The 24,007-nt window shown below is 46.2% G+C and overlaps 1 protein-coding gene across 1 annotated transcript in view; it reads left to right on the plus strand.

Annotated features, from left to right (window-relative positions):
* EXOC2 (exocyst complex component 2) overlaps window positions 1-24,007 on the plus strand; it is a 308,760-nt gene that overhangs the window by 76,696 nt on the left and 208,057 nt on the right. The window contains exon 5 of the mRNA XM_040353634.1: window positions 12,438-12,562. Coding sequence (XP_040209568.1) covers window positions 12,438-12,562 — 125 coding nt within the window. The remainder of the gene's footprint in view (window positions 1-12,437; window positions 12,563-24,007) is intronic.

The raw sequence follows: 24,007 nt of genomic DNA on the forward strand, positions 1-24,007 counted from the left end.
TTTTTTATTTTTTATATCTATGCAAGAAATGTTTTGCGTTTTCATTTTTGTTTTAAACTGAATGAGTTGTTTTACAAGGTGATTGTTTACAATCGGCTTTGGATCAATGTTTTTCTCTTTACACTGTTCAGACTTTAAAGCAAACTCTTAAGCCCTGTAACACACGATCGGTTTGTCTGGCGAAAACAGACCGATGGACCGTTTTCATCGGACAAACCAATCGTGTGTGGGCCCCATCGGTTTGTTTTCCCTCGGTGAAAAAAAATAGAACGTGTTTTAAAATTTTCCTATGGATAAAAAAACGATAGAAAAAAACGATCGTCTGTGTGGAAGTCCATCGGTCAAAAATCCACGCATGCACAGAATCAAGTTGACGCATGCTCGGAAGCATTGAACTTTTTCTCAGCACGTTCGTAGTGTTTTACTTCACCGCGTTGGCACGGTCGGATTTTTGACCGATGGTGTGTAGGCAAGACTGATGAAAGTCCGCTTCATCGGATATCCGACGAAAAAATCCATCGAATTAGATTCCATCAGATATCCGATCGTGTGTACAGGACTTGAGGGTTGCATAGCAGAATCTATGTTTGCATGGACATCTTTTACTTTAGTGTTTGATCCTTTTGAATTTCTCTTTCTAGAAGCAGAGAAACTGTTGGCTGAGCTTGTAATTGCACCTCACCACGAGTGCAGATTGAGGCTCAATGTTTACAGTTTACTTTTGAACTATACTGTACATGTGCTAAACCGAGTACGGTAAATCATTTTTGGCAATGACCATTTATTTTCCTTAGGAATAGCGTCATTCACTGTCTAGACTCAAATTAAAATGTTTGTGACAGACTCCTGATTTTACCTTCATTCTGTGTCAAAGTGAGTGTAAAGCTGGCCATAGATTGATTGAAATTTGGCCGTTTCAGCATGGACTAGATGCATTTTGATCTATCTATGAGTAGGCTGGTTGTACTGAAGTCCCTCTATTGATGATTTCAGTACAACCAGTCTGTCAGGTTTTTTTTGTTTTCTTTATCGTACATCACGGGACACAGAGCGGCATTCATTACTATATGGGTTATATGGAGTACCTTCAGGTGTAGACACTGGCAATCTCAAACAGGAAATGCCCCTCCCTATATAACCCCCTCCCATAGGAGGAGTACCTCAGTTTTTCCGCCAGTGTCTTAGGTGTTAGTCATGGTTTAGCTTGCCTCCACATCCTTGGGATTAGGTGAGCTAACCGGTTCTGTCCAAAAAAGCCTCAGCGCTAAAGTGGTCAGTAACCGGACCCCAAACCCTTGGGGTATAGCCCATAATGCTTTTCTTTTTAGAGAGCTGGACCCTGGGCCCAGAACTTAGAAACCTTTGGGTGCCTAATGTTTCTGTTGCCAGAGTGCTATATGGGCCCAGGACAGTGGATCCTTCATAGGAACCCAGGGCCTGAAGGTCTAGACATCCCCACCGAGATGGGGGAAGATTGGGCCTCTTGCTTGGCAAAGTCCTGCGGCATGGAGCAGGTAAGTGAGGGGAAAACTTGCGGAACTTGGTTCTTAGCAGGTTTTTTCTGGGGGGTCACAGGGGACATGCCTAAAGTTATGCACTGCATCTGGCAAACTAGTCACATATCATAAAGATAGGATGGCTCTATATGTATTATTCCCCATAAGATGTGACCTCCCTTGTAGTGTTGGAAAAGCATTGAGTGGGGCCTGTGTGATATAAAAGTATATGTGTGTGTCAGAGAGCTGTGCTTACCTGCAAGCCTCCAGGCGATGCTCCATTCAGTCTTCCTCCTCACGGCCTGCAAAGCAGGCAAAACGCCGACCTCTGGAGCAGAGAGGTCCCTTCCTCCCAACCCCACCCCCCCCCTGTCGGGAGGGGCATTTCCTGTTTGAGATTGCTGGGGGGGAAGGGCGGGTCAGTGGCTTAAGGAAGGGGCGGCCCTTCCTTGTTTGTTCCATATAGCTCATTCAATACTTTGGAACTGAGGAGGAAAGACCAGAACGGCAAGCACGGGGCGCCGAGGACACACAGTGGCCAGAAAGAATATTGCAGTCTTCAGAAAGACTGTTTTCAAGCCTAGAAATAGGCTGTTTCTTTTCCATCTCATAGTTTTTCTTGCAATACTACTCAGGGGGACAGAATGTTTTTTCTTTCCTAGATTTGAAAAAAAAAAAAAAAAAAGATTTTTTTTTTGAAAAAAAAAAAAAAAAAAAAAGTGTCATCTAGGGGAGAGGAAGCATTTTTTATCCCCCAAACAGGTGTTTGGGCATTTAACTATTTATAAGTCCCAGGTACCAATAAGTAGCAGGTGTACCTCGGTATTGTACCATGGCATCAAAAAACAAGGGTACAAGAGGTGGGGATTCCCCCAGAGAGTCTGAGGTCTCGGACAATGCTATGCCGCTGCTTTCCCCACAGGGAGCCTTGGGGCCATCGGGATCTGGGGCTGGAGCTGACGCGGGTCAGTCCAACCCTAAGATGGTCACGGAGGAGGTATTACTCACCTCTTTAAAAGAGATGCAGAAAAGCATGGGTAAAATGATAGCCGCAGCTATGCGGGGCAGTAAGCGGAATAGATCTCCGTCGCCCGAGCGCGGACCCTCAGAAGAGGAGGTCCTTTCCTCAGGGGAATTGGACGACCTCTTGGACAAGGACCAAGTAGGTTCAGGGATCGAAGATCCGGATACAGAGGAGTCTGGGGCAGTCTCCCTGAGGGAGAGCTGGTGGATTCAAGGATTGTCGGACTTGGTCCATAGGGCATTCAACTTGCCAGTACCAGATCTCCAGGTATCGACGGTTTCAGCTTTGGGCTCACTGAGGGCGCCTCAAAGCAATGCTGTGTTTCCGATCCATCCTCTATTAGAGGGAGTTTTGTTCCAAGATTGGAACAAGCCAGATAAGATCTTCTTACCACCTAAGAAGTTCTCTGTCCTATATCCTATGGAAGAAAAATTTTCCAAAAGATGGGCTACTCCTGCAGTGGACGCAGCCATCTCATGTGTTAACAAATCGTTAACATGCCCTGTAGAAAACATACAGGTGTTCAAGGATCCAGTTGATAAGCGCTTGGAAGCACTACTTAAGAACTCCTTCACTACTGCAGGGGCAGTAGTACAGCCAGCTGTGGCTGCGATTGGGGTCGCTCAAGCATTATCGGATCAATTTAAGCAGATGCTTAAACTTATTCCTGCCCAGCAGGCAGAAGAATTTTCGGATGTCCCTAAGGCCATATGTTTTACGGTAGACGCAATCAAGGATTCTATCCAGCAAGCGTCACGTTTATCGTTATCCCTTATCCATATGAGAAGACTCTTATGGTTAAAAAGCTGGGAGGCTGAGCCCCCATGCAAGAAGCTCCTGGTAGGGTTCCCCTTCCATGGAGGACGACTCTTCGGAGAAGACCTAGATAAATACATTCAGACCATTTCAAACGGCAAGAGTACTCTCTTGCCAACTAAGAAGAAGGTTCAGGGGCCTGCGTTTAAACGACAGTATTCCCCTGGGCAGGGGCCCTCTAATGCCAAGCAGTATCGACGGCCTCCTGCAAAAGCAAACTTCGGCTTCAACAGCAAATCACAAGGACAGGCTGTTAGAGGCAAAAGGCAGTGGTTTCGCAAACCAGCAAAACCAGCCCCCAAGCCAACCTTATGAAGGGGCGCCCCCACCCACGAAGGTGGGGGGAAGGCTGCGACTCTTTTCAGAGATTTGGGAAGCCAGCATTCCCGACGAGTGGGTACGGTCTTCCGTGGCCACAGGCTACAAATTAGATTTCCTAAGGTTTCCTCCTCCTCATTTCCAGGAGTCGAGGATTCCAAACGATCCGCCTCGGATTCCGGCCAGTCCTGGAACAGGGGCTGGGTTTCTACTCCAACCTATTCATCATCCCCAATGGAGATGTCAGGCCAATTTTGGACCTAAAGATGGTAAATGCATATCTAAAGATCCGCTCATTTCGGATGGAATCCGTGCGGTCAGCAGCTGCCACACTCCAGAAGGACGACTTCATGGCGTCCATAGACATAAAGGATGCCTACCTTCATGTTCCAATTTATCAGCCACATCAAAGATATCTACGCTTCATGGTGGCTTCGCGTCACTTCCAATTCGTGGCGCTTCCCTTCGGGTTGGCTACGGCCCCCCGGGTGTTCACGAAGGTCCTAGCTCCGATCCTAGCCAAGCTAAGGATCCAAGGGGTCACGATCCTAGCATACCTGGACGACCTCCTAGTCATAGACCACTCGTCTCCCGGCTTGGAGCGAGCAGTGGCCCTCACGGTCCAATACCTCGAGAGGTTCGGCTGGGTCCTAAATCGAGAAAAGTCAGCTTTCCAGCCCACAAGGCAGTTGGAATATCTCGGCATGAGATTAGACACAGAACAACAAGGAGTGTTCCTACCTCTGAGGAAGGTAAAAGCCATCAAGGAATTAATCCTACTGGTTCTAAGCAAGAAAGAACCGACTATTCGCCTATGTATGAGGTTACTAGGCAAGATGGTGGCCACGTTCGAGGCGGTACCATACGCCCAGAGCCACACTCGAATCCTACAGGCAGCCATCCTGTCAGCATGGAGCAGAAGGCCACAGGCCTTGGATATCCCGTTGCCGCTCTTATCAAGAGTCCGACAAAGTCTGTGTTGGTGGTTAGACCCTCAGAATCTACTGAAGGGGAAGTCTTTCAGCCCAGTGGCTTGGAAGATAGTGACCACAGACGCCAGCCTGACGGGCTGGGGAGCAATTTTGGATGGTTGCACTCGCCAAGGTACTTGGGCAAAGCCAGAGAAGCAGTTGCCCATCAACATCTTGGAGCTCAGAGCTGCTCGACTAGCCCTCAGGGCTTGGACGTCAAAATTGCAGGGGTTCCCGGTGAGAATTCAATCAGACAATGCCACGGCCGTGGCATACATAAATCACCAAGGGGGAACCAGGAGTCAAGCCGCTCAGAGAGAGGTGAGCTTGATTCTCCTATGGGCAGAGGCGCATGTGCCCTGCATATCGGCAATATTCATTCCAGGAGTGGACAACTTTCAGGCGGACTTCTTAAGCCGCCAGACTCTATGGCCGGGGGAATGGTCTCTGCATCCACAAGTCTTTCAAGCTCTCTGCCAAAGATGGGGAGTGCCGGACGTGGATATCATGGCATCGAGACTCAACAAGAAACTAGACAGGTTCATATCCCGCTCAAGGGATCCGATGGCCTGCGGAACCGATGCGTTGGTTTGCCCTTGGCATCAGTTCAAACTTCTTTATGCGTTTCCCCCGCTCCAGTTACTACCCCGCCTGCTGCGCAGGATCCGGGTGGAACACATACCAGTCATCCTGGTAGCTCCAGCATGGCCCAGAAGGGCATGGTACTCATCCTAAAGATGGTAGTGGGAGACCCTTGGACTCTTCCTCTACGGCCAGACCTGCTATCGCAAGGTCCGATCCTCCACCCTGCCTTACGGCATCTAAATTTGACGGCCTGGAAGCTGAATCCCTGATTCTCAGGGGTAGAGGTCTGTCTCAGAAAGTAGTCTCTACCCTAATCAGAGCCAGGAAACCGGTCTCTAGGGTGATTTATTACAGGGTCTGGAAGGCCTATGTAGGCTGGTGTGAGTCCAAGCGATGGCTTTCTCGCAAATTTACCATCGATAGAGTATTAAGTTTTCTCCAGCTAGGAGTGGATAAAGGATTGGCATTAAGCACAATCAAAGGACAGATTTCTGCTCTGTCAGTGTGGTTTCAGCGGCCGCTGGCCACCCACTCGCTGGTTAAGACCTTCCTTCAAGGGGTCTTACGTATTAGACCTCCAGTTAAATCCCCGCTTTGTCCGTGGGATTTAAATCTTGTTCTGTCAAGTTTACAGAAACAACCGTTTGAGCCGTTGGCTGAAATTCCTTTGGTTCTACTGACAAGGAAGTTAGTATTTTTGGTTGCCATAGTTTCCGCAAGAAGAGTTTCGGAGCTAGCGGCCTTATCCTGTAAGGAACCATATCTTGTTTTTCATAAGGACAGGGTCGTTCTCCGCCCTCATCCTTCCTTCCTACCGAAGGTCATATCCAGTTTTCATTTGAACCAGGATTTGGTATTACCATCCTTCTTCCCTAAACCTACTTCCAGAAAGGAAGGGTTGCTGCATACCTTGGATATTGTCAGGGCCATGAAGGCCTATCTTAAAGCTACAAAGAAGATCCGGAAAACAGATGTGCTGTTCATTCTACCGGATGGGCCCAAGAAGGGGCAGGCAGCTGCAAAGTCCACCATTTCTAGGTGGATTAAGCAATTAATCACTCAGGCCTACGGCTTGAAAGGGTTGCCTCCTCCAGTATCATTAAAGGCTCATTCTACTAGAGCCATGGGCGCCTCCTGGGCAGCACACCACCAGATCTCTATGGCTCAAGTTTGCAAGGCGGCAACCTGGTCTTCTGTCCACACGTTTACAAAATTCTACAAGTTGGACGTAAGAAGGAATACTGATACTGCCTTCGGGCAGGCAGTGCTGCAGGCTGCAGTTTGAGACCCTCGGATTCCGGGGGCTCCTCTTTTTTGAGTTAAATTTAAAATTTAAAATTATTTTTCTCAACTAAGTTGGATTTATTATGATTTGAGTATATCTCTAAATTAAATCCTTTTGTCTTGGAGATGTTCTCCCTCCCCTCATTGTAAGCATTGCTTTGGGACATCCCATATAGTAATGAATGCCGCTCTGTGTCCCGTGATGTACGATAAAGAAAAAGAGATTTTTAATACAGCTTACCTGTAAAATCTTTTTCTTGGAGTACATCACGGGACACAGAGCTCCCACCCCTCTTTTTTGAGGACCATTTTGGGAGGCATACTGCTTGCTACAAAACTGAGGTACTCCTCCTATGGGAGGGGGTTATATAGGGAGGGGCATTTCCTGTTTGAGATTGCCAGTGTCTACACCTGAAGGTACTCCATATAACCCATATAGTAATGAATGCCGCTCTGTGTCCCGTGATGTACTCCAAGAAAAAGATTTTACAGGTAAGCTGTATTAAAAATCTCTTTTTTATCCAATTAAGGCTGGCGGCCATAGCCGCCAGCAGTGATCATTGTATTCTGATGGCTGGGAAATGTCCCACTGTCAGAATACAATAGCACAGGGATTGACTGTGTTGATGGGGGGAATCGAGCAATATTTGTTTATTCAACCATGGTTGAAAGAAAGAAAATGATATAATCTATGGCTGGCCTAAGCACAATGCCAGGAGTAAATAGTGTTTAGGCATCCTGACAGAAATAGAACATTGTTTCTGAGCCTTTTTTTTTTCTGGAGAAAGAGTTTAATAGTGTAATGTGAGCTGCATAAGAAGTCTTTTTGTATCGCACTCCAGCTCACACACTGCTGGCTTCACACTCCACATAGAGCACAGTGTTTCTCTAATGCCGCCACCTCAGACGTGATTGTTGTCAAAGTATCAACCGCTACTTTAAAGAGGCCTTGTTTTTCTCAGCATGGCCTTTTGCCATTTAAATGTGACTTGGGGTCCATTGTCTGGCTTTTTCATACCAGAATGATTTCTCTTTCATTGGCAGAAGTCTATAGGAATGGTAATATAGCTTGAAGAGAGTTGATGTAGCTTGAAAGGAGGACAAATGCAAGTCAGAAGGAGGTGAAATATACCTGTAAATAAACCCTGAAAGATCTCAGAAGTGTTTCAAACTGATCTCAAATGCAGACTAAAGTAGCCTGGAAGCATAATGCATTTTCACCGACACAATCCATTAGGCTGCCCATAGATTAGTCGTCTTTTTTTTTTTTTTTTTTTTTTTACATTCAGCCAGCAGGCCAAACAAAATTAACATATTCCTCCATAAACACAAGCGAGATAGATGGAAGAATCCTCCCTGCTGTGCCAATGTATTGTGACAGCGGGACTCTTCCACTGTCAAAATACTCATCAGCAGTTGCAACTGCGACGTTCGACTTTTGTCAAGCAGAATGGCCATAGAAGGAATTTGGAAAACAAATGCAGCAACCACATCTAATGACTGGTAAGCTGCAATATATTAGATTTTTGTTTTGGGATTTAAAGTGATTGTAAATGTTTTTGTTTTGTTTTTTTGTAATCGTTTTATACTTGCATGCCCCGAACCTCCTCTTTTCGGGTCCCCCACCGGCACTCCTGGCTCCTTCCCTCTGGCGAGTGCCCCCATAGAAAGCCTCTTCCGCTGTTTTTTTCCCCTCGGAAAAGCATACACGTGACCGTTTTTCGCAACGAGAAAAAAACTAACGGGAAACACGACGAGAAAAAAGAGCTGGTTTCATTTTTTTGCCGCCAGTTTTTTTAGTCGAGAAAACTGCTAGGGAGCATACACACAACCGGTTTTCACGAACAATATAAAAATGGCAGTTTTCTCAATATAAAAAATGGTGGTTTTCTCGTCGTGAAAACCGGTCGTGTACACAAGGCATAAGACTTCAGAATGGTTGCAAATTCCTTAATAATCACACATTAATAGAAACAAGTAGGCTATGAATATGTCGATTCTAGAAATCCTTAGCATGATGTTTTATATGGTTTTATTTTTCTTTTTTAATTATTTTACATTACATTTCTTTTCATGGTAATAATGATGGTTTTTAACAAATCTGCATACACACGTGATTTTTTTCCCCCCACTTTTAAAAAGATATTACAAAATAAAGTAAACAAAAATATTCTACTAGTACAATGATGAAAGATGTATTCGGTCAAGAAGCCCCAGAATAGCCCATTTAGAGTTGTTATAAATAACTGGTGTTTATAAATGAAGCCCATGCAATGTATTTTGCTCCTGACATCTGTTTTACAGCTGTGCGTATCACCTTTTCACTCTCATGCCCTGAACTTAACCTGGGGGAGATTGAACCTGAAGGTATTCTTGGGAACTCATGTTTTGGTTTGCTTGCAGCATGTTTTTTCCTTTTAGGAAATGTCCTACTTCACAACCTAAAATCTGTTTTCCTGGCTTTAAGGTTGTGATGCATTTTCTAGAACAATTGATGAACCTCTCCACCTTATACATTACAGTGCCATAGATCAGTGTTTTACATTGTACCGAATTCTGCAAAATCATTGATACTAGTCAATGACACTCATACACTTGTGTGTACTATCTTGAAGCGGTAATAAACACCAAGTCAGAACTTACCACTGCTTGGATGTGGTGGCTGCATTTGTTTTATTTAGGCTTCCCCCCCCCCCTCTTGTTTTCACCTGGTGATCTGCCTCACACCTCCTGTATTAGAGTGCCTACACTTTGGATGAATGAGCTTAGGGGGCACCTTTTGAACAGCAGCATTGTCCATCTGGGGGGGAGTGGCATGTTAGATGTACTAGCACAGGGATCCTCAAACTATGGCCCTCCAGCTGTTGTAGAACTACACATCCCATGAGGCATTGTAACACACTGACATTCACAGACGTGACTAGGAATTGTAGTTCCTGAACAACTGAAGGGCCGTAGTTTAAAGTTCCATGTTAGCAGGCTTGGATACAATAACAAATTCAAGCCAAACTCCAGCATTTTCACAAGCAGTTACAACAGTTTTTTTTTTCTTTGGGATAAAAGTTTTTATATGCATAAATAAAAGCTGACATTCATTTCTTTAAATTAAGAAAAAATACAAAAACAAGTGCCCCTTTACCCGTTTTAGCTACCTTAAGCCCAGTACACACGATCCGAAAATCGTATGAAAAATGCCCCTTTCGAATTGATCGTACCATAATCGGATTGTTGGTACAGAGCTTTTGAGAGCGGATCATGACAGTTCATCCGGTATTATTCTATCGGACATGCACGGAATTTTTTTTTCGTACGATGGCAGATTTGCGTTTAATCAGTACAGCTGTCGTTGGAAAATGCAATACAAATGCTTTACAACACATGACATCACCTCCAAATTTGTATTCTGTCGTACGAGAATTTTTGTGACTTTAGTAAACTCTTTAGATCCAATCTGAGATTAGCATGCAAAAAAAAAAAGCGGACGATGATCTCATCGTGTGTACCGGGCATTAGGGAAGGAAAAAACATGACCTTTCTATGCAATTATTTTTTTTAGATTAAATTTTTTTTGCCGTGGAATGTGTTTATCATTATCCCACACAGTTGGTTAGCAATTGTTCTAAAGTAAAAAAACCTTAATAGATTATATGCATTAACCACATCCCCAACATTAATTATGTTTTTTTTAGCAGAGACCCTAGGGAATAAAATGGCAGTCGTTGCAACTTTTTATGTCACACGGTATTTGTGCAGCAATTTTTTTCATAAACGAAAAAAAAAATGTAAAGTTAGCCCAATTTTTTTATAAAATGTGAAAGATGATGTTACGTCAAATAAATAGACACCTAACATGTCATGCTTTAAAATTCCACACACTCGTGGAATGGCGCCAAACTTTGGTACTTAAAAACCTCCATAGGCGACACTTTACATTTTTTTTACAGGCTTAAAGTTATAGAGGCAATCTTGGGCTAGCCTTGTTGCTCTTGCTTTAAGGCACGCAGGGATACCTCACATGTGGGATTTGAACGTTGTTTACATATGTGGGCGCGACTTGCGTATGCATTCGCTCCTGTACGCGGGGACAGGGGCGCTTTTAAATTCAATTTTTTTAATTCTTTATTTTACTTTTTTATTTTTATACTTTCTCCTAAATTTTTTATATTTTTTTGATCACTTTTATTTCTATTACAAGAAATGTAAACATCCCTTGTAATAGGAATAGTGAGTGAAAGGTCCTCTTTATGGAGAGATGTGGGGTCTATCTCTCTGGAAAGACTGAGATAAAAAAAATAAACTGTCTCGGCCTTTCCATCCATGTCCCCGGCATTGTTTTCTTTCACCAACCCGAACATGACATTATAACAATGCGCCTGGGACTCCGATCGTAGAAATCTCTATGCTCAACTTCGACAGTGACAAATTCGTTCTCACATGGATCACACGGACGAGCCGGTAGAAGCAGCGAAGGGGGACATCCCCTCCCGCCGCCTGCAAGAAAGATCAAGCGGATGAACTGCTGCTATAATTGTTCTTACGGTGCAGGGAATCACCGGCCTAAAAAGATAATATCTGGACGATGCCTGCAGTTGTAGGCATCATTCAGATATCCCCGCTCAAAAACCGGGACGTCATACGTCGTATCTTGGGCAGGAAGTGGTTAAGGTAAAAAAAACTCCCCATACCTCCCCCTCCAATCCTATACACATACCTTTCTCCTCTATCAATCCAGCAATGTATCGCCAGCAGTGCCACTGTTTTCTCTTTCTGGTCTCACAGGAGACAGAGGCAGCAGCAGGAGCCATAGGCTGATTCTGTCAGTCAAAGCCTGTGAGCAGGGGGCATGACTGAGCCACCCTGTGTGTGGACGCACACAGCCTGGCTCAGGTGCACGCCCACACAGGTGCCCCCTTAGCACACTTCTTGCTAAGGGGGCACCCACAGGAAAGGAGGAAGGGACAGCACCGGCGGGGGCTCCAGAAAAGGAGGTAAGAGACCGCTCTAAGGAAGGTAAGCATTGCATCTTTTTTGTTTTAATTCCAAAAATGTTTACCTTTACAATCACTTTAAATCCTGAAGCTCCAGACATTGTAAATGTATCTGTGCAACCTTTTCTTAGGGATCTGTATGCATAGTTTCCCTACTAGAACTTACATTTTCTTGAACTATATGGCCAATGATATGTGGACTGTCCCCCAAATTAAGGTTCAGATGTTTCCAGTGAATGGTACTGTTAATGCTACATCATACAAAGGTGTGTAAATGTATCTACCTCTTTCCCTTGTGGCCAAAGTTTATGAAATGTCCCTTTTTCCAGCATGGCTGTGCTCCTGTGCACAAACCCATAAAAAAAGGGGGTTCCTTTTACAAGAAATTCATCGAACCAAGGGACCTCCGCAGAATCCTGATCTCAACCCTACTGATCACGTTTGGGATCAGTTTGAATGTCGACACCTGACCTTGCAAATGTTCTTGTGGCTGATTGGATATGCATTTCCACAGACACACTATAAAATCTTGTGAAAAGCCTTCCCAGAAAAAAGGAGAAGGGGCCATTATTGTCCATGATTTTGGAATGGCTTGTCCAATTTGCTCATATAGGCTGTAATTGGTGGCAAAGGTACTTCAGCAAAGTATTGAGCATACGTATGTACATATTTTATAATTTTTTATTTTTAATACATTTGCAAAGATTTCAAACCAACTTCTTTCACATTGTCATTATGGGGTATTGTTTGTAGAGTTTTGAGGAAAATAATTAATTTAATCCATTTTGGAATAAGGCTGTAACATCTCAAATTGTGGAAAAAGTGAAGCGCTGTGAATACTTTCTGGATTCACTGTATACCCTATGCAGGCATTTAAATATGATCAGTTCTGTATATGTTGTAGTGACATATCTTGTGTTTTTTTTTATGAAAAACAATAATAATATGTATTCAGTTTTGAACAGCTGAAGATCGCAGCCAACAACCTGCGAAAGCAAGCAAGCAAGAAAAATGAGGGGAATGTTGCCTATGTGAAAGGAGGTCTTAGCACGTTCTTTGAGGCCCAAGATGCACTGGCAGGTAAGACTGTTCTGTTATCTCTTGTGGAACCATGAATATGTTCTGGACACACTATAGTCAATGTGCAATCATTTCTTTGTTTCAGTTTTTATCATCACAAACTGCCTCAATAGAAATACCCAGAGCTTTTTTTCCTCAGAAAATAGGTGCAGAAACTCAACCACGACTCGTTCAGATTTCACAAACAGTAGAAAGGTCTTAAATGGGAATTAAATACCAGGATTGCATTACATACAGAATGCAGAGTTCAGGGGGTTACACACAGAGTGCAGAGCTGTCACTTGTAAACACAGAAACCAGACTTCTGTGTTTACAAGTGATTGTGGTGAGCGGGCACCAAAGGGTCTGAGCCAGAGGTGGTGGTCCCCCAAGTTCCCCCTGAAAAAAAGCCCTGGAAATACCCCATAATTCCTTTTATCATGAGGGCTTAGGCACGAATCTAATAAGCCACAACTGATTTATAAGTGGATTCTCAATGTTTTTCTTAAGTTTACTGCGACAACATTGCCTTGTCTGAAATTGTGGTCCCACTGTGAGTAGGAGTGTAGCCACCTTATCTTTCGCAACCCTGAAATGGATGAGGGACTATGAACTATGGGTTGCATACTAACATGCACTGCTTGTTTCAAACAAATATAAGTCGATCTCGATTCAAGAGGAAGTAAACCCTCTCTTAAAAAAAAAAGACAAAGGCATAATGAGCTAGTATGCATAGCATACTAGCTCATTATGAATTGCTTACCTGAGAACGAAGCCCCCACAGCAGTCCTCGGACACTTCGTCCGTTGCCGTCATGATACCCGGAGTGACTTCCGGGTATCGCTGCTCTGGCACTGTGACTGGTCGGAGCAGCGATCATGTCACACCCGCGCATGCCACTAACAGTATGATGCCGTTAGTAGCGGCATGCTCAGTGCGCCTGTGCGCTGTTGTTGGCGGCACGGCTGCCATCCTGGCCGCTGGGCACGTGCATCAGCTCCTACGTCACGTGGCGTGCGCCCCCTATACCACTTTTTTTTTTTTTTTTTTTTTTTTTTAAGTGTAGTTTGTGCGTGTACTCGAGAGAGGAGCCGGACTGCAGGAGTTGGGAGTAGGCAGGCCTCCCCAAGAGGCAATCTGCCACCTTTCTCCATGCCCCGGGTGGCAATGGTGGGTGTGTGAGGGGGTCCTCCCGCACAGCCCGCCCTACCTGCTCCGCTTTGAAGCCCAACCGGGGCAGAGGGACTCCCTATAAGGGAGTAAGAGGATCTAGCCCGCTCAACCAGCCCCGTTAGTCCTTCGCCTCTCTTTTTAGAGACCCCGTGGTCAAAGTGCGTGCATGTTAACCCAATTTCGAGTGCGTGTAAGTGTGGTGGTTTTTGTGGGAGGGGGGTGGGCGTACTAAGCACAGGCTTACCTCGCATATAAGTCGAGCCGGGCTGAGACCACCAAACTCAATTTACATGTAGCTGAGACCGGGATCCGAACCCCTAGCTGCAGAGCTGAATGGCTTGTCAGCGCAGTGCCAATCGCGTTGAGCCACCCCCCCCTATACCACTTAAAGCGCCCGCTGTACAGCTACAGCAATTTGCGCAGGGGAGCCATCCTGCCGCCGTATTATGATGGCTGCTGGTCGTCAAGTAGTTAAAGTGGAATTTTTCTCTCTCTCAATCAGCACTCACTATTTTTAATCCTTATGCTGCTAGTATTAGTAAATAGAAAGCAAAGTATATCATATTTACCGGTTTTAAATGTTTTCTTGTACTTATCTTTAGTCATTTTCTGGTTTCTAGGCCTAGGCAATGGTGTAATACATCCCAGGAGTCTTCAGGAGGGGAGGAGGGGTTATCTTAGCTAAGCACACCCTTCTGCCTGCATGCCTGAACTAAGGGCAGATGGACTCCAGGAAGTAAATGCTACATGAATCATCTGCCCTTTTTCAAGTTAGCCGGAAATGCCAGGGGGTATTTCTTTATCGTTACATCACGGGACACAGAGCGGCATTCATTACTATATGGGTTATATGGAGTACCTTCAGGTGATAGACACTGGCAATCTCAAACAGGAAATGCCCCTCCCTATATAACCCCCTCCCATAGGAGGAGTACCTCAGTTTTTACGCCAGTGTCTTAGGTGTTAGTCATGGTTTAGCTTGCCTCCGCATCATTGGGATTAGGTGAGCTAACCGGTTCTGTCCAAAAAAGCCTCAGCGCTAAAGTGGTCAGTAACCGGACCCCAAACCCTTGGGGTATAGCCCATAATGCTTTTCTTTTTAGAGAGCTGGACCCTGGGCCCAGAACTTAGAAAACCTTTGGGTGCCTAATGTTTTCTGTTGCCAGGGTGCTATATGGGCCCAGGACAGTGGATCCTTCATAGGAACCCAGGGCCTGAAGGTCTAGACATCCCCACGGAGATGGGGGAAGATTGGGCCTCTTGCTTGGCAAAGTCCTGCGGCATGGAGCAGGTAAGTGAGGGGAAAACTTGCGGAACTTGGTTCTTAGCAGGTTTTTTCTGGGGGGTCACAGGGGACATGCCTAAAGGTTATGCACTGCATCTGGCAAACTAGTCACATATCATAAAGATAGGATGGCTCTATATGTATTATTCCCCATAAGATGTGACCTCCCTTGTAGTGTTGGAAAAGCATTGAGTGGGGCCTGTGTGATATAAAAGTATATGTGTGTGTCAGAGAGCTGTGCTTACCTGCAAGCCTCCAGGCGATGCTCCATTCAGTCTTCCTCCTCAGAGCCTGCAAAGCAGGCAAAACGCTGACCTCCTCGTGGTTCCAGGCTGCAGGCTGCAGTTTGCTGGAGCTGAGAGGTCCCTTCCCCCCAACCCCCCCCCCCCCCTGTCGGGAGGGGCATTTCCTGTTTGAGATTGCTGGGGGGGAAGGGCGGGTCAGTGGCTTAAGGAAGGGGCGGCCCTTCCTTGTTTGTTCCATACAGCTCATTCAATACTTTGGAACTGGGGAGGAAAGACCAGAGCGGCAGCACGGGGCGCCGAGGACACACAGTGGCCAGAAAGAATATTGCAGTCTTCAGAAGACTGTTTTCAAGCCTAGGAATAGGCTGTTTCTTTTCCATCTCATAGTTTTTCTTGCAATACTACTCAGGGGGACAGAATGTTTTTTCTTTCCTAGATTTTGAAAAAAAAAAAAAAAAAAAAGTGTCATCTAGGGGAGAGGAAGCATTTGTTATCCCCCAAACAGGTGTTTGGGCATTTAACTATTTATAGTCCCAGGTACCAATAAGCTAGCAGGTGTACCTCGGTATTGTACCATGGCATCCGGGTCAGAGGGTACAAGAGGTGGGGATTCCCCCAGAGAGTCTGAGGTCTCGGACAAAGCTATGCCGCTGCTTTCCCCACAGGGAGCCTTGGGGCCATCGGGATCTGGGGCTGGAGCTGACGCGGGTCAGTCCAACCCTAAGATGGTCACGGAGGAGGTATTACTCACCTCTTTAAAAGAGATGCAGAAAAGCATGGGAAAAATGATAGCCGCAGCTATGCGGGGCAGTAAGCGGAATAGATCTCCGTCCCCCGAGCGCGGACCCTCAGAAGAGGAGGTCCTTTCCTCAGGGGAATTGGACGACCTCTTGGACCAAGTAGGTTCAGGGATCGAAGATCCGGATACAGAGGAGTCTGGGGCAGTCTCCCTGAGGGAGAGCTGGTGGATTCAAGGATTGTCGGACTTGGTCCATAAGGCATTCAACTTGCCAGTACCAGATCTCCAGGTATCGACGGTTTCAGCTTTGGGCTCACTGAGGGCGCCTCAAAGCAATGCTGTGTTTCCGATCCATCCTCTATTAGAGGGAGTTTTGTTCCAAGATTGGAACAAGCCAGATAAGATCTTCTTACCACCTAAAAGATTCTCTGTCCTATATCCTATGGAAGATAAATTTTCCAAAAAATGGGCTACTCCTGCAGTGGACGCAGCCATCTCATGTGTTAACAAATCGTTAACATGCCCTGTAGAAAACATACAGGTGTTCAAGGATCCAGTTGATAAGCGCTTGGAAGCACTACTTAAGAACTCCTTCACTACTGCAGGGGCAGTAGTACAGCCAGCTGTGGCTGCGATTGGGGTCGCTCAAGCATTATCGGATCAATTTAAGCAGATGCTTAAACTTATTCCTGCCCAGCAGGCAGAAGAATTTTCGGATGTCCCTAAGGCCATATGTTTTACGGTAGACGCAATCAGGGATTCTATCCAGCAAGCGTCACGTTTATCGTTATCCCTTATCCATATGAGAAGACTCTTATGGTTAAAAAGCTGGGAGGCTGAGCCCCCATGCAAGAAGCTCCTGGTAGGGTTCCCCTTCCATGGAGGACGACTCTTCGGAGAAGACCTAGATAAATACATTCAGACCATTTCAAACGGCAAGAGTACTCTCTTGCCAACTAAGAAGAAGTATCAGGGGCCTGCGTTTAAACGACAGTATTCCCCTGGGCAGGGGCCCTCTAATGCCAAGCAGTATCGACGGCCTCCTGCAAAAGCAAACTTCGGCTTCAACAGCAAGTCACAAGGACAGGCTGCTAGAGGCAGAAAGCAGTGGTTTCGCAAACCAGCAAAACCAGCCCCCAAGCCGACCTTATGAAGGGGCGCCCCCACCCACGAAGGTGGGGGGAAGGCTGCGACTCTTTTCAGAGATTTGGGAAGCCAGCATTCCCGACGAGTGGGTACGGTCTTCCGTGGCCACAGGCTACAAATTAGATTTCCTAAGGTTTCCTCCTCCTCATTTCCAGGAGTCGAGGATTCCAAACGATCCGGAGAAGGGAGCCGCATTAAGATCGGCATTAGATCATCTACTTTCCCAGGAGGTAATAGTAGAGGTACCAGTCCTGGAACAGGGGCTGGGTTTCTACTCCAACCTATTCATCATCCCAAAGTCCAATGGAGATGTCAGGCCAATTTTGGACCTAAGATGGTAAATGCATACCTAAGGGTCCGCTCATTTCGGATGGAATCCGTGCGGTCAGCAGCTGCCACACTCCAAAAGGACGACTTCATGGCGTCCATAGACATAAAGGATGCCTACCTTCATGTTCCAATTTATCAGCCACATCAAAGATACCTACGCTTTATGGTGGCTTCGCGTCATTTCCAATTCGTGGCGCTTCCCTTCGGGTTGGCTACGGCCCCCCGGGTGTTCACGAAGGTCCTAGCTCCAATCCTAGCCAAGCTAAGGATCCAAGGGGTCACGATCCTAGCATACCTGGACGACCTCCTAGTCATAGACCACTCGTCTCCCGGCTTGGAGCGAGCAGTGGCCCTCACGGTCCAATACCTCGAGAGGTTCGGCTGGGTCCTAAATCGAGAAAAGTCAGCTTTCCTGCCCACAAGGCAGTTGGAATATCTCGGCATGAGATTAGACACAGAACAACAAAGAGTGTTCCTACCTCTGAGGAAGGTCAAAGCCATCAAGGAATTAATCCTACTGGTTCTAAGCAAGAAAGAACCAACTATTCGCCTATGTATGAGGTTACTAGGCAAGATGGTGGCCACATTCGAGGCGGTACCATACGCCCAGAGCCACACTCGCATCCTACAGGCAGCCATCCTGTCAGCATGGAGCAGAAGGCCACAGGCCTTGGATATCCCGTTGCCGCTCTCATCAAGAGTCCGACAAAGTCTGTGTTGGTGGTTAGACCCCCAGAATCTACTGAAGGGGAAGTCTTTCAGCCCAGTGGCTTGGAAGATAGTGACCACAGACGCCAGCCTGACGGGCTGGGGAGCAATTTTGGATGGTTGCACTCGCCAAGGTGCTTGGGCAAAGCCAGAGAAGCAGTTGCCCATCAACATCTTGGAGCTCAGAGCTGCTCGACTAGCCCTCAGGGCTTGGACGTCAAAATTGCAGGGGTTCCCGGTGAGAATTCAATCAGACAATGCCACGGCCGTGGCATACATAAATCACCAAGGGGGAACCAGGAGTCAAGCCGCTCAGAGAGAGGTGAGCTTGATTCTCCTATGGGCAGAGGCTCATGTGCCCTGCATATCGGCAATATTCATTCCAGGAGTGGACAACTTTCAGGCGGACTTCTTAAGCCGCCAGACTCTATGGCCGGGGGAATGGTCTCTGCATCCACAAGTCTTTCAAGCACTCTGCCAAAAATGGGGAGTGCCGGACGTGGATATCATGGCATCGAGACTCAACAAGAAACTAGACAGGTTCATGTCCCGCTCAAGGGATCCGATGGCCTGCGGAACCGATGCGCTGGTTTGCCCTTGGCATCAGTTCAAACTTCTTTATGCGTTTCCCCCGCTCCAGTTACTACCCCGCCTGCTGCGCAGGATCCGGGTGGAGCACATACCAGTTATCCTGGTAGCTCCAGCATGGCCCAGAAGGGCATGGTACTCACTAATCCTAAGGATGGTAGTGGGAGACCCTTGGACTCTGCCTCTAAGGCCAGACCTGCTATCGCAAGGTCCGATCCTCCACCCTGCCTTACGGCATCTAAATTTGACGGCCTGGAAGCTGAATCCTTGATTCTCAGGGGTACAGGTCTGTCTCAGAAAGTAATCTCTACCCTAATCAGAGCCAGGAAACCGGTCTCTAGGGTGATTTATCACAGGGTCTGGAAGGCCTATGTAGGCTGGTGTGAGTCCAAGCTATGGCTTCCTCGCAAGTTCACCATCGATAGAGTTTTAAGTTTTCTCCAGCTAGGAGTGGATAAAGGATTGGCATTAAGCACAATCAAAGGACAGATTTCTGCCCTGTCAGTGTGGTTTCAGCGGCCGCTGGCCACCCACTCGCTGGTTAAGACCTTCCTTCAAGGGGTCTTACGTATTAAACCTCCAGTTAAATCCCCGCTTTGTCCGTGGGATTTAAATCTTGTTCTGTCAAGTTTACAGAAACAACCGTTTGAGCCGTTGGCTGAAATTCCTTTGGTTTTACTGACAAGGAAGTTAGTATTTTTGGTTGCCATAGTTTCCGCAAGAAGAGTTTCGGAACTGGCGGCCTTATCCTGTAAGGAACCATATCTTATTTTTCATAAGGACAGGGTCGTTCTCCGCCCTCATCCTTCCTTCCTACCGAAGGTTATATCCAGTTTTCATTTGAACCAGGATTTGGTATTACCATCCTTCTTCCCTAAACCTACTTCCAGAAAGGAAGGGTTGCTGCATACCTTGGATATTGTCAGGGCCATGAAGGCCTATCTTAAAGCTACAAAGAAGATCCGGAAAACAGATGTGCTGTTCATTCTACCGGATGGGCCCATGAAGGGGCAGGCAGCTGCAAAATCCACCATTTCTAGGTGGATTAAGCAATTAATCACTCAGGCCTACGGCTTGAAAGGGTTGCCTCCTCCAGTATCATTAAAGGCTCATTCTACTAGGGCCATGGGCGCCTCCTGGGCAGCACACCACCAGATCTCTATGGCTCAAGTTTGCAAGGCGGCAACCTGGTCTTCTGTCCACATTTACAAAATTCTACAAGTTGGACGTAAGAAGGAATACTGATACTGCCTTCGGGCAGGCAGTGCTGCAGGCTGCAGTTTGAGACCCTCGGATTCCGGGGGCTCCTCTTTTTTTGAGTTAAATTTAAAATTTAAGATTATTTTTCTCAACTAAGTTGGATTTATTATGATTTGAGTATACCTCTAAATTAAATCCTTTGGTCTTGGAGATGTTCTCCCTCCCCTCATTGTAAGCATTGCTTTGGGACATCCCATATAGTAATGAATGCCGCTCTGTGTCCCGTGATGTAACGATAAAGAAAAAGAGATTTTTAATACAGCTTACCTGTAAAATCTTTTTCTTGGAGTACATCACGGGACACAGAGCTCCCACCCCTCTTTTTGAGGACCATTTTGGGAGGCATACTGCTTGCTACAAAACTGAGGTACTCCTCCTATGGGAGGGGGTTATATAGGGAGGGGCATTTCCTGTTTGAGATTGCCAGTGTCTATCACCTGAAGGTACTCCATATAACCCATATAGTAATGAATGCCGCTCTGTGTCCCGTGATGTACTCCAAGAAAAAGATTTTACAGGTAAGCTGTATTAAAAATCTCTTTTTTTCAAAGTGATTTCTTAGCAAAATAAAGCTTGGAGATATGGATGGGAGGGTGAGTATGCTTTGAATATTACAAATGAGTGTTTTTGGGTTGTATGCTCAGATGCAGTGTAGTTCTGCTTTAAATCACACATCTATTCTGAACTAGTGTTCTATATAAATCCCATGCACCTTGCCATGTGTTTTACATTGACATGTAGTTACAGTGTGTTGCTACTGCACCTTGAATCGCTTTGACAGGAGACTGTTATGTTAGCAGTCAGAGAATGAAAGATTTGCTTCACTGGCATTTTATAAAATTTTCTCTTGTGAATCTGTTCAGATCAGCCAGTCACACTAATTTTTTATTTTACATTTTCAATAAATGGCTGAATTCTAGACAATCAATACACATATACACTTATGATATACTGTGTGTGTGTGTGACATGTTTTACAAAGAATTCTTGTTTTTGTCTGTTACTGAGATATACAAGGCCCTGGCACACAGCAATGCAACTTGGAGTCCTAGTTATTTTTACCTCAGTTAAAGGAAACCTATGCAATCTGTTGAGGCTTACAGCACTTAGTTGTGCTGGTTACCTTCATTTTCTTCTTTTGTTTTTTGTCAAGCTAAGATCATTTAAACAAGTACAGAAAATACTGTTGATCTTGTCAGAAACTTGGTGCCCTTGACACTTTTTTTGTGAGCTGCACAGAAAAAAAAACGTATTTCCTGGCTATCTTCAGTAACCTACCAATTGCCCTGCCTCACATCTATTGTAGATGAAGAGATACGGACATGTTTGGATTCCATATCAAAAGAGCAGCCTAGGATGACAACCGTGGCTCCCTCCATAGATACAGTTGAGGAGGGATGTAGCCACATCGTGTGTAAGGCCCGTTTTACACTGCCGGACCGTTCAGGTCCGCCTGTCAGTTTTTTTGGCGGACCTGAACGGCCGCTTCATGCTTCTCTATGGAGCGTCTGATGTTGGCGATGGCAGGTCCGCTGACATTCGATCCGCTAAATCAGACATATGGCGATACGTCACCATCCATCCATATCGGATCGGGTGAGATCTGATGAAAACGGACATGCTCCATAGAAGACAGCGGAACTCGACAAGCCCCTCCCCGCTCAGTGAGCAGAGAGGGACCTGTCATCCGCCGGCTCAGTGAAGATCAACGGAGAGATCTCCCGCTGAGCTGGCGGACCGCTGCAAGCGGATCCGCCCCGTGTTGAAAGGGCCTTATTTGCCGGTTTACCAGGGATACCATGGATCATTTTTTTTTACAACTTGGATGCAAAGAGGGGCCCGAAATCCATGGAAGCACCTTTGGGCTTTCAAGGAGCATAAATTATGGATATTATTTCCTGGTTACCTCTCATGTTTTTGGAGGCTGGGAAACACTAAGACAGTGGAAAAGCCCACAAAATGACCCCACTTTGGAAAGCACACACTCAAAGGTATTTTCTGGAAGGCAAAGTGAGTCTTCTGAAAGTTTCATTTTTTGCCACAAAATTTTGGAACAATGCAGGAAAGAAAATAAAAATGTATTTTAGTAACAAAGTTGTGAATTAATAAGATACTTTCTTTATCGTTACATCACGGGACACAGAGCGGCATTCATTACTATATGGGTTATATGGAGTACCTTCAGGTGTAGACACTGGCAATCTTCAAACAGGAAATGCCCCTCCCTATATAACCCCCTCCCATAGGAGGAGTACCTCAGTTTTTACGCCAGTGTCTTAGGTGTTAGTCATGGTTTAGCTTGCCTCCGCATCCTTGGGATTAGGTGAGCTACCGGTTCTGTCCAAAAAAGCCTGAGCGCTAAAGTGGTCAGTAACCGGACCCCAAACCCTTGGGGTATAGCCCATAATGCTTTCTTTTTAAGAGAGCTGGACCCTGGGCCCAGAACTTAGAAAACCTTTGGGCGCCTAATGTTTTCTGTTTGCCAGGGTGCTGTATGGGCCCAGGACAGTGGATCCTTCATGGAAGAAGAAGGTTCCCAGGGCCTGAAGGTCTAGACATCCCCACGGAGATGGGGGAAGATTGGGCCTCTTGCTTTGCAAAGTCCTGCGGCATGGAGCAGGTAAGTAAGGGGAAAACTTGCGGAACTTGGCTCTTAGCAAGTTTTTTCTGGGAGGTCACAGGGGACATGCCTAAAAGTTATGCATTGCATCTGGCAAACCAGTCACATATCATGAAGATAGGATGGCTCTATATGTTATTATTCCCCTTAAAAAGTGACCTCCCTGGTAGTATTGGAAAAGCTGTGAGTGGGGCCTTTTGTGTACAAATGTATGTGTGTGTCAGAGAGCTATGCTTACCTGCAAGCCTCCAGGCGATGCTCTATCCAGTCCTCTTCCTCATGCCTGCAAGGCAGGCAAAACGCTGTCCTCCTCGTGTGTTTCTGGCTGCGGCTGCAGGAACAGAGAGGCCCTTCCTCCCAAACACCCCCCCCCGTCGGCGGGCACGCGCGCGGCGCGCGTGCACGTGTTTATAGGCGCATTTGGCGCCGTTTTAGCTGGGGGGGAAGGGCGGGTCAGTGATTTAAGGAAGGGGCGGCCCTTCCTTAGATACCACAGCTCATTCAATACTATGGTTTGAGGGAGGAAGGACTGGAGTGAAGCACGGGGCGCCGAGGACACACAGTGGCCGGAAAGAATACTACAGTCTTCAGAAGATTGTGGTTTAGCCTAGGAATAGGCTGTTTTTCTTTTCCATCTCATAGTCTTTTCTTTGGCAATACTACTCAGGGGGATAGAATGTTTTTTCTTGCCTAGATTGAAAAAAAAAAAAAAAAAAAAAGAAGAGAAGTTTTTTTTCTTTTGAAAAAAAAAAAAATAAAAAAAAAAAGTGTCATCTGGGGGAGAGGAAACATTTTTTATTCCCCAAACAGGTGTTTGGGCATTTAACTATTTATAAGTCCCAGGTACCAATAAGTAGCAGGTGTACCTCGGTATTGTACCATGGCATCAAAGACCAAATCAGAGGGTACAAAAGGTGGGGATTCCCCCACAGGGTCTGAGGTCTCGGATAGAGCTATGCCGCTGCTTTCCCCACTGGGAGCCTTTGGGCCATCGGGATCTGGGACTGGAGCTGACGCGAGTCAACCCAACCCTAAGATGGTCACGGAGGAGGTGTTACTCACCTCTTTAAATGAGATGCAGAAAAGCATGGGTAAGATGATAGCCGCAGCTATGCGGGGTAGTAAGCGGAATAGATCTCCGTCACCCGTGCGCGGACCCTCGGAAGAGGAGGTCCTTTCCTCTGGGGAATTGGACGACCTCTTGGACAAGGACCAAGTAGGTTCAGGGATCGATGATCCGGATACAGAGGAGTCTGGGGCAGTCTCCCTGAGGGAGAGCTGGTGGATTCAAGACTTGACGGACTTGGTCCATAAGGCATTTAACCTGCCTGTACCAGATCTCCAGGTATCGACGATTTCAGCTTTGGGCTCAC

The sequence above is a fragment of the Rana temporaria genome, chromosome 5 (assembly GCF_905171775.1).
Source record: "Rana temporaria chromosome 5, aRanTem1.1, whole genome shotgun sequence".
Classification (NCBI taxonomy): Eukaryota; Metazoa; Chordata; class Amphibia; order Anura; family Ranidae; genus Rana; species Rana temporaria.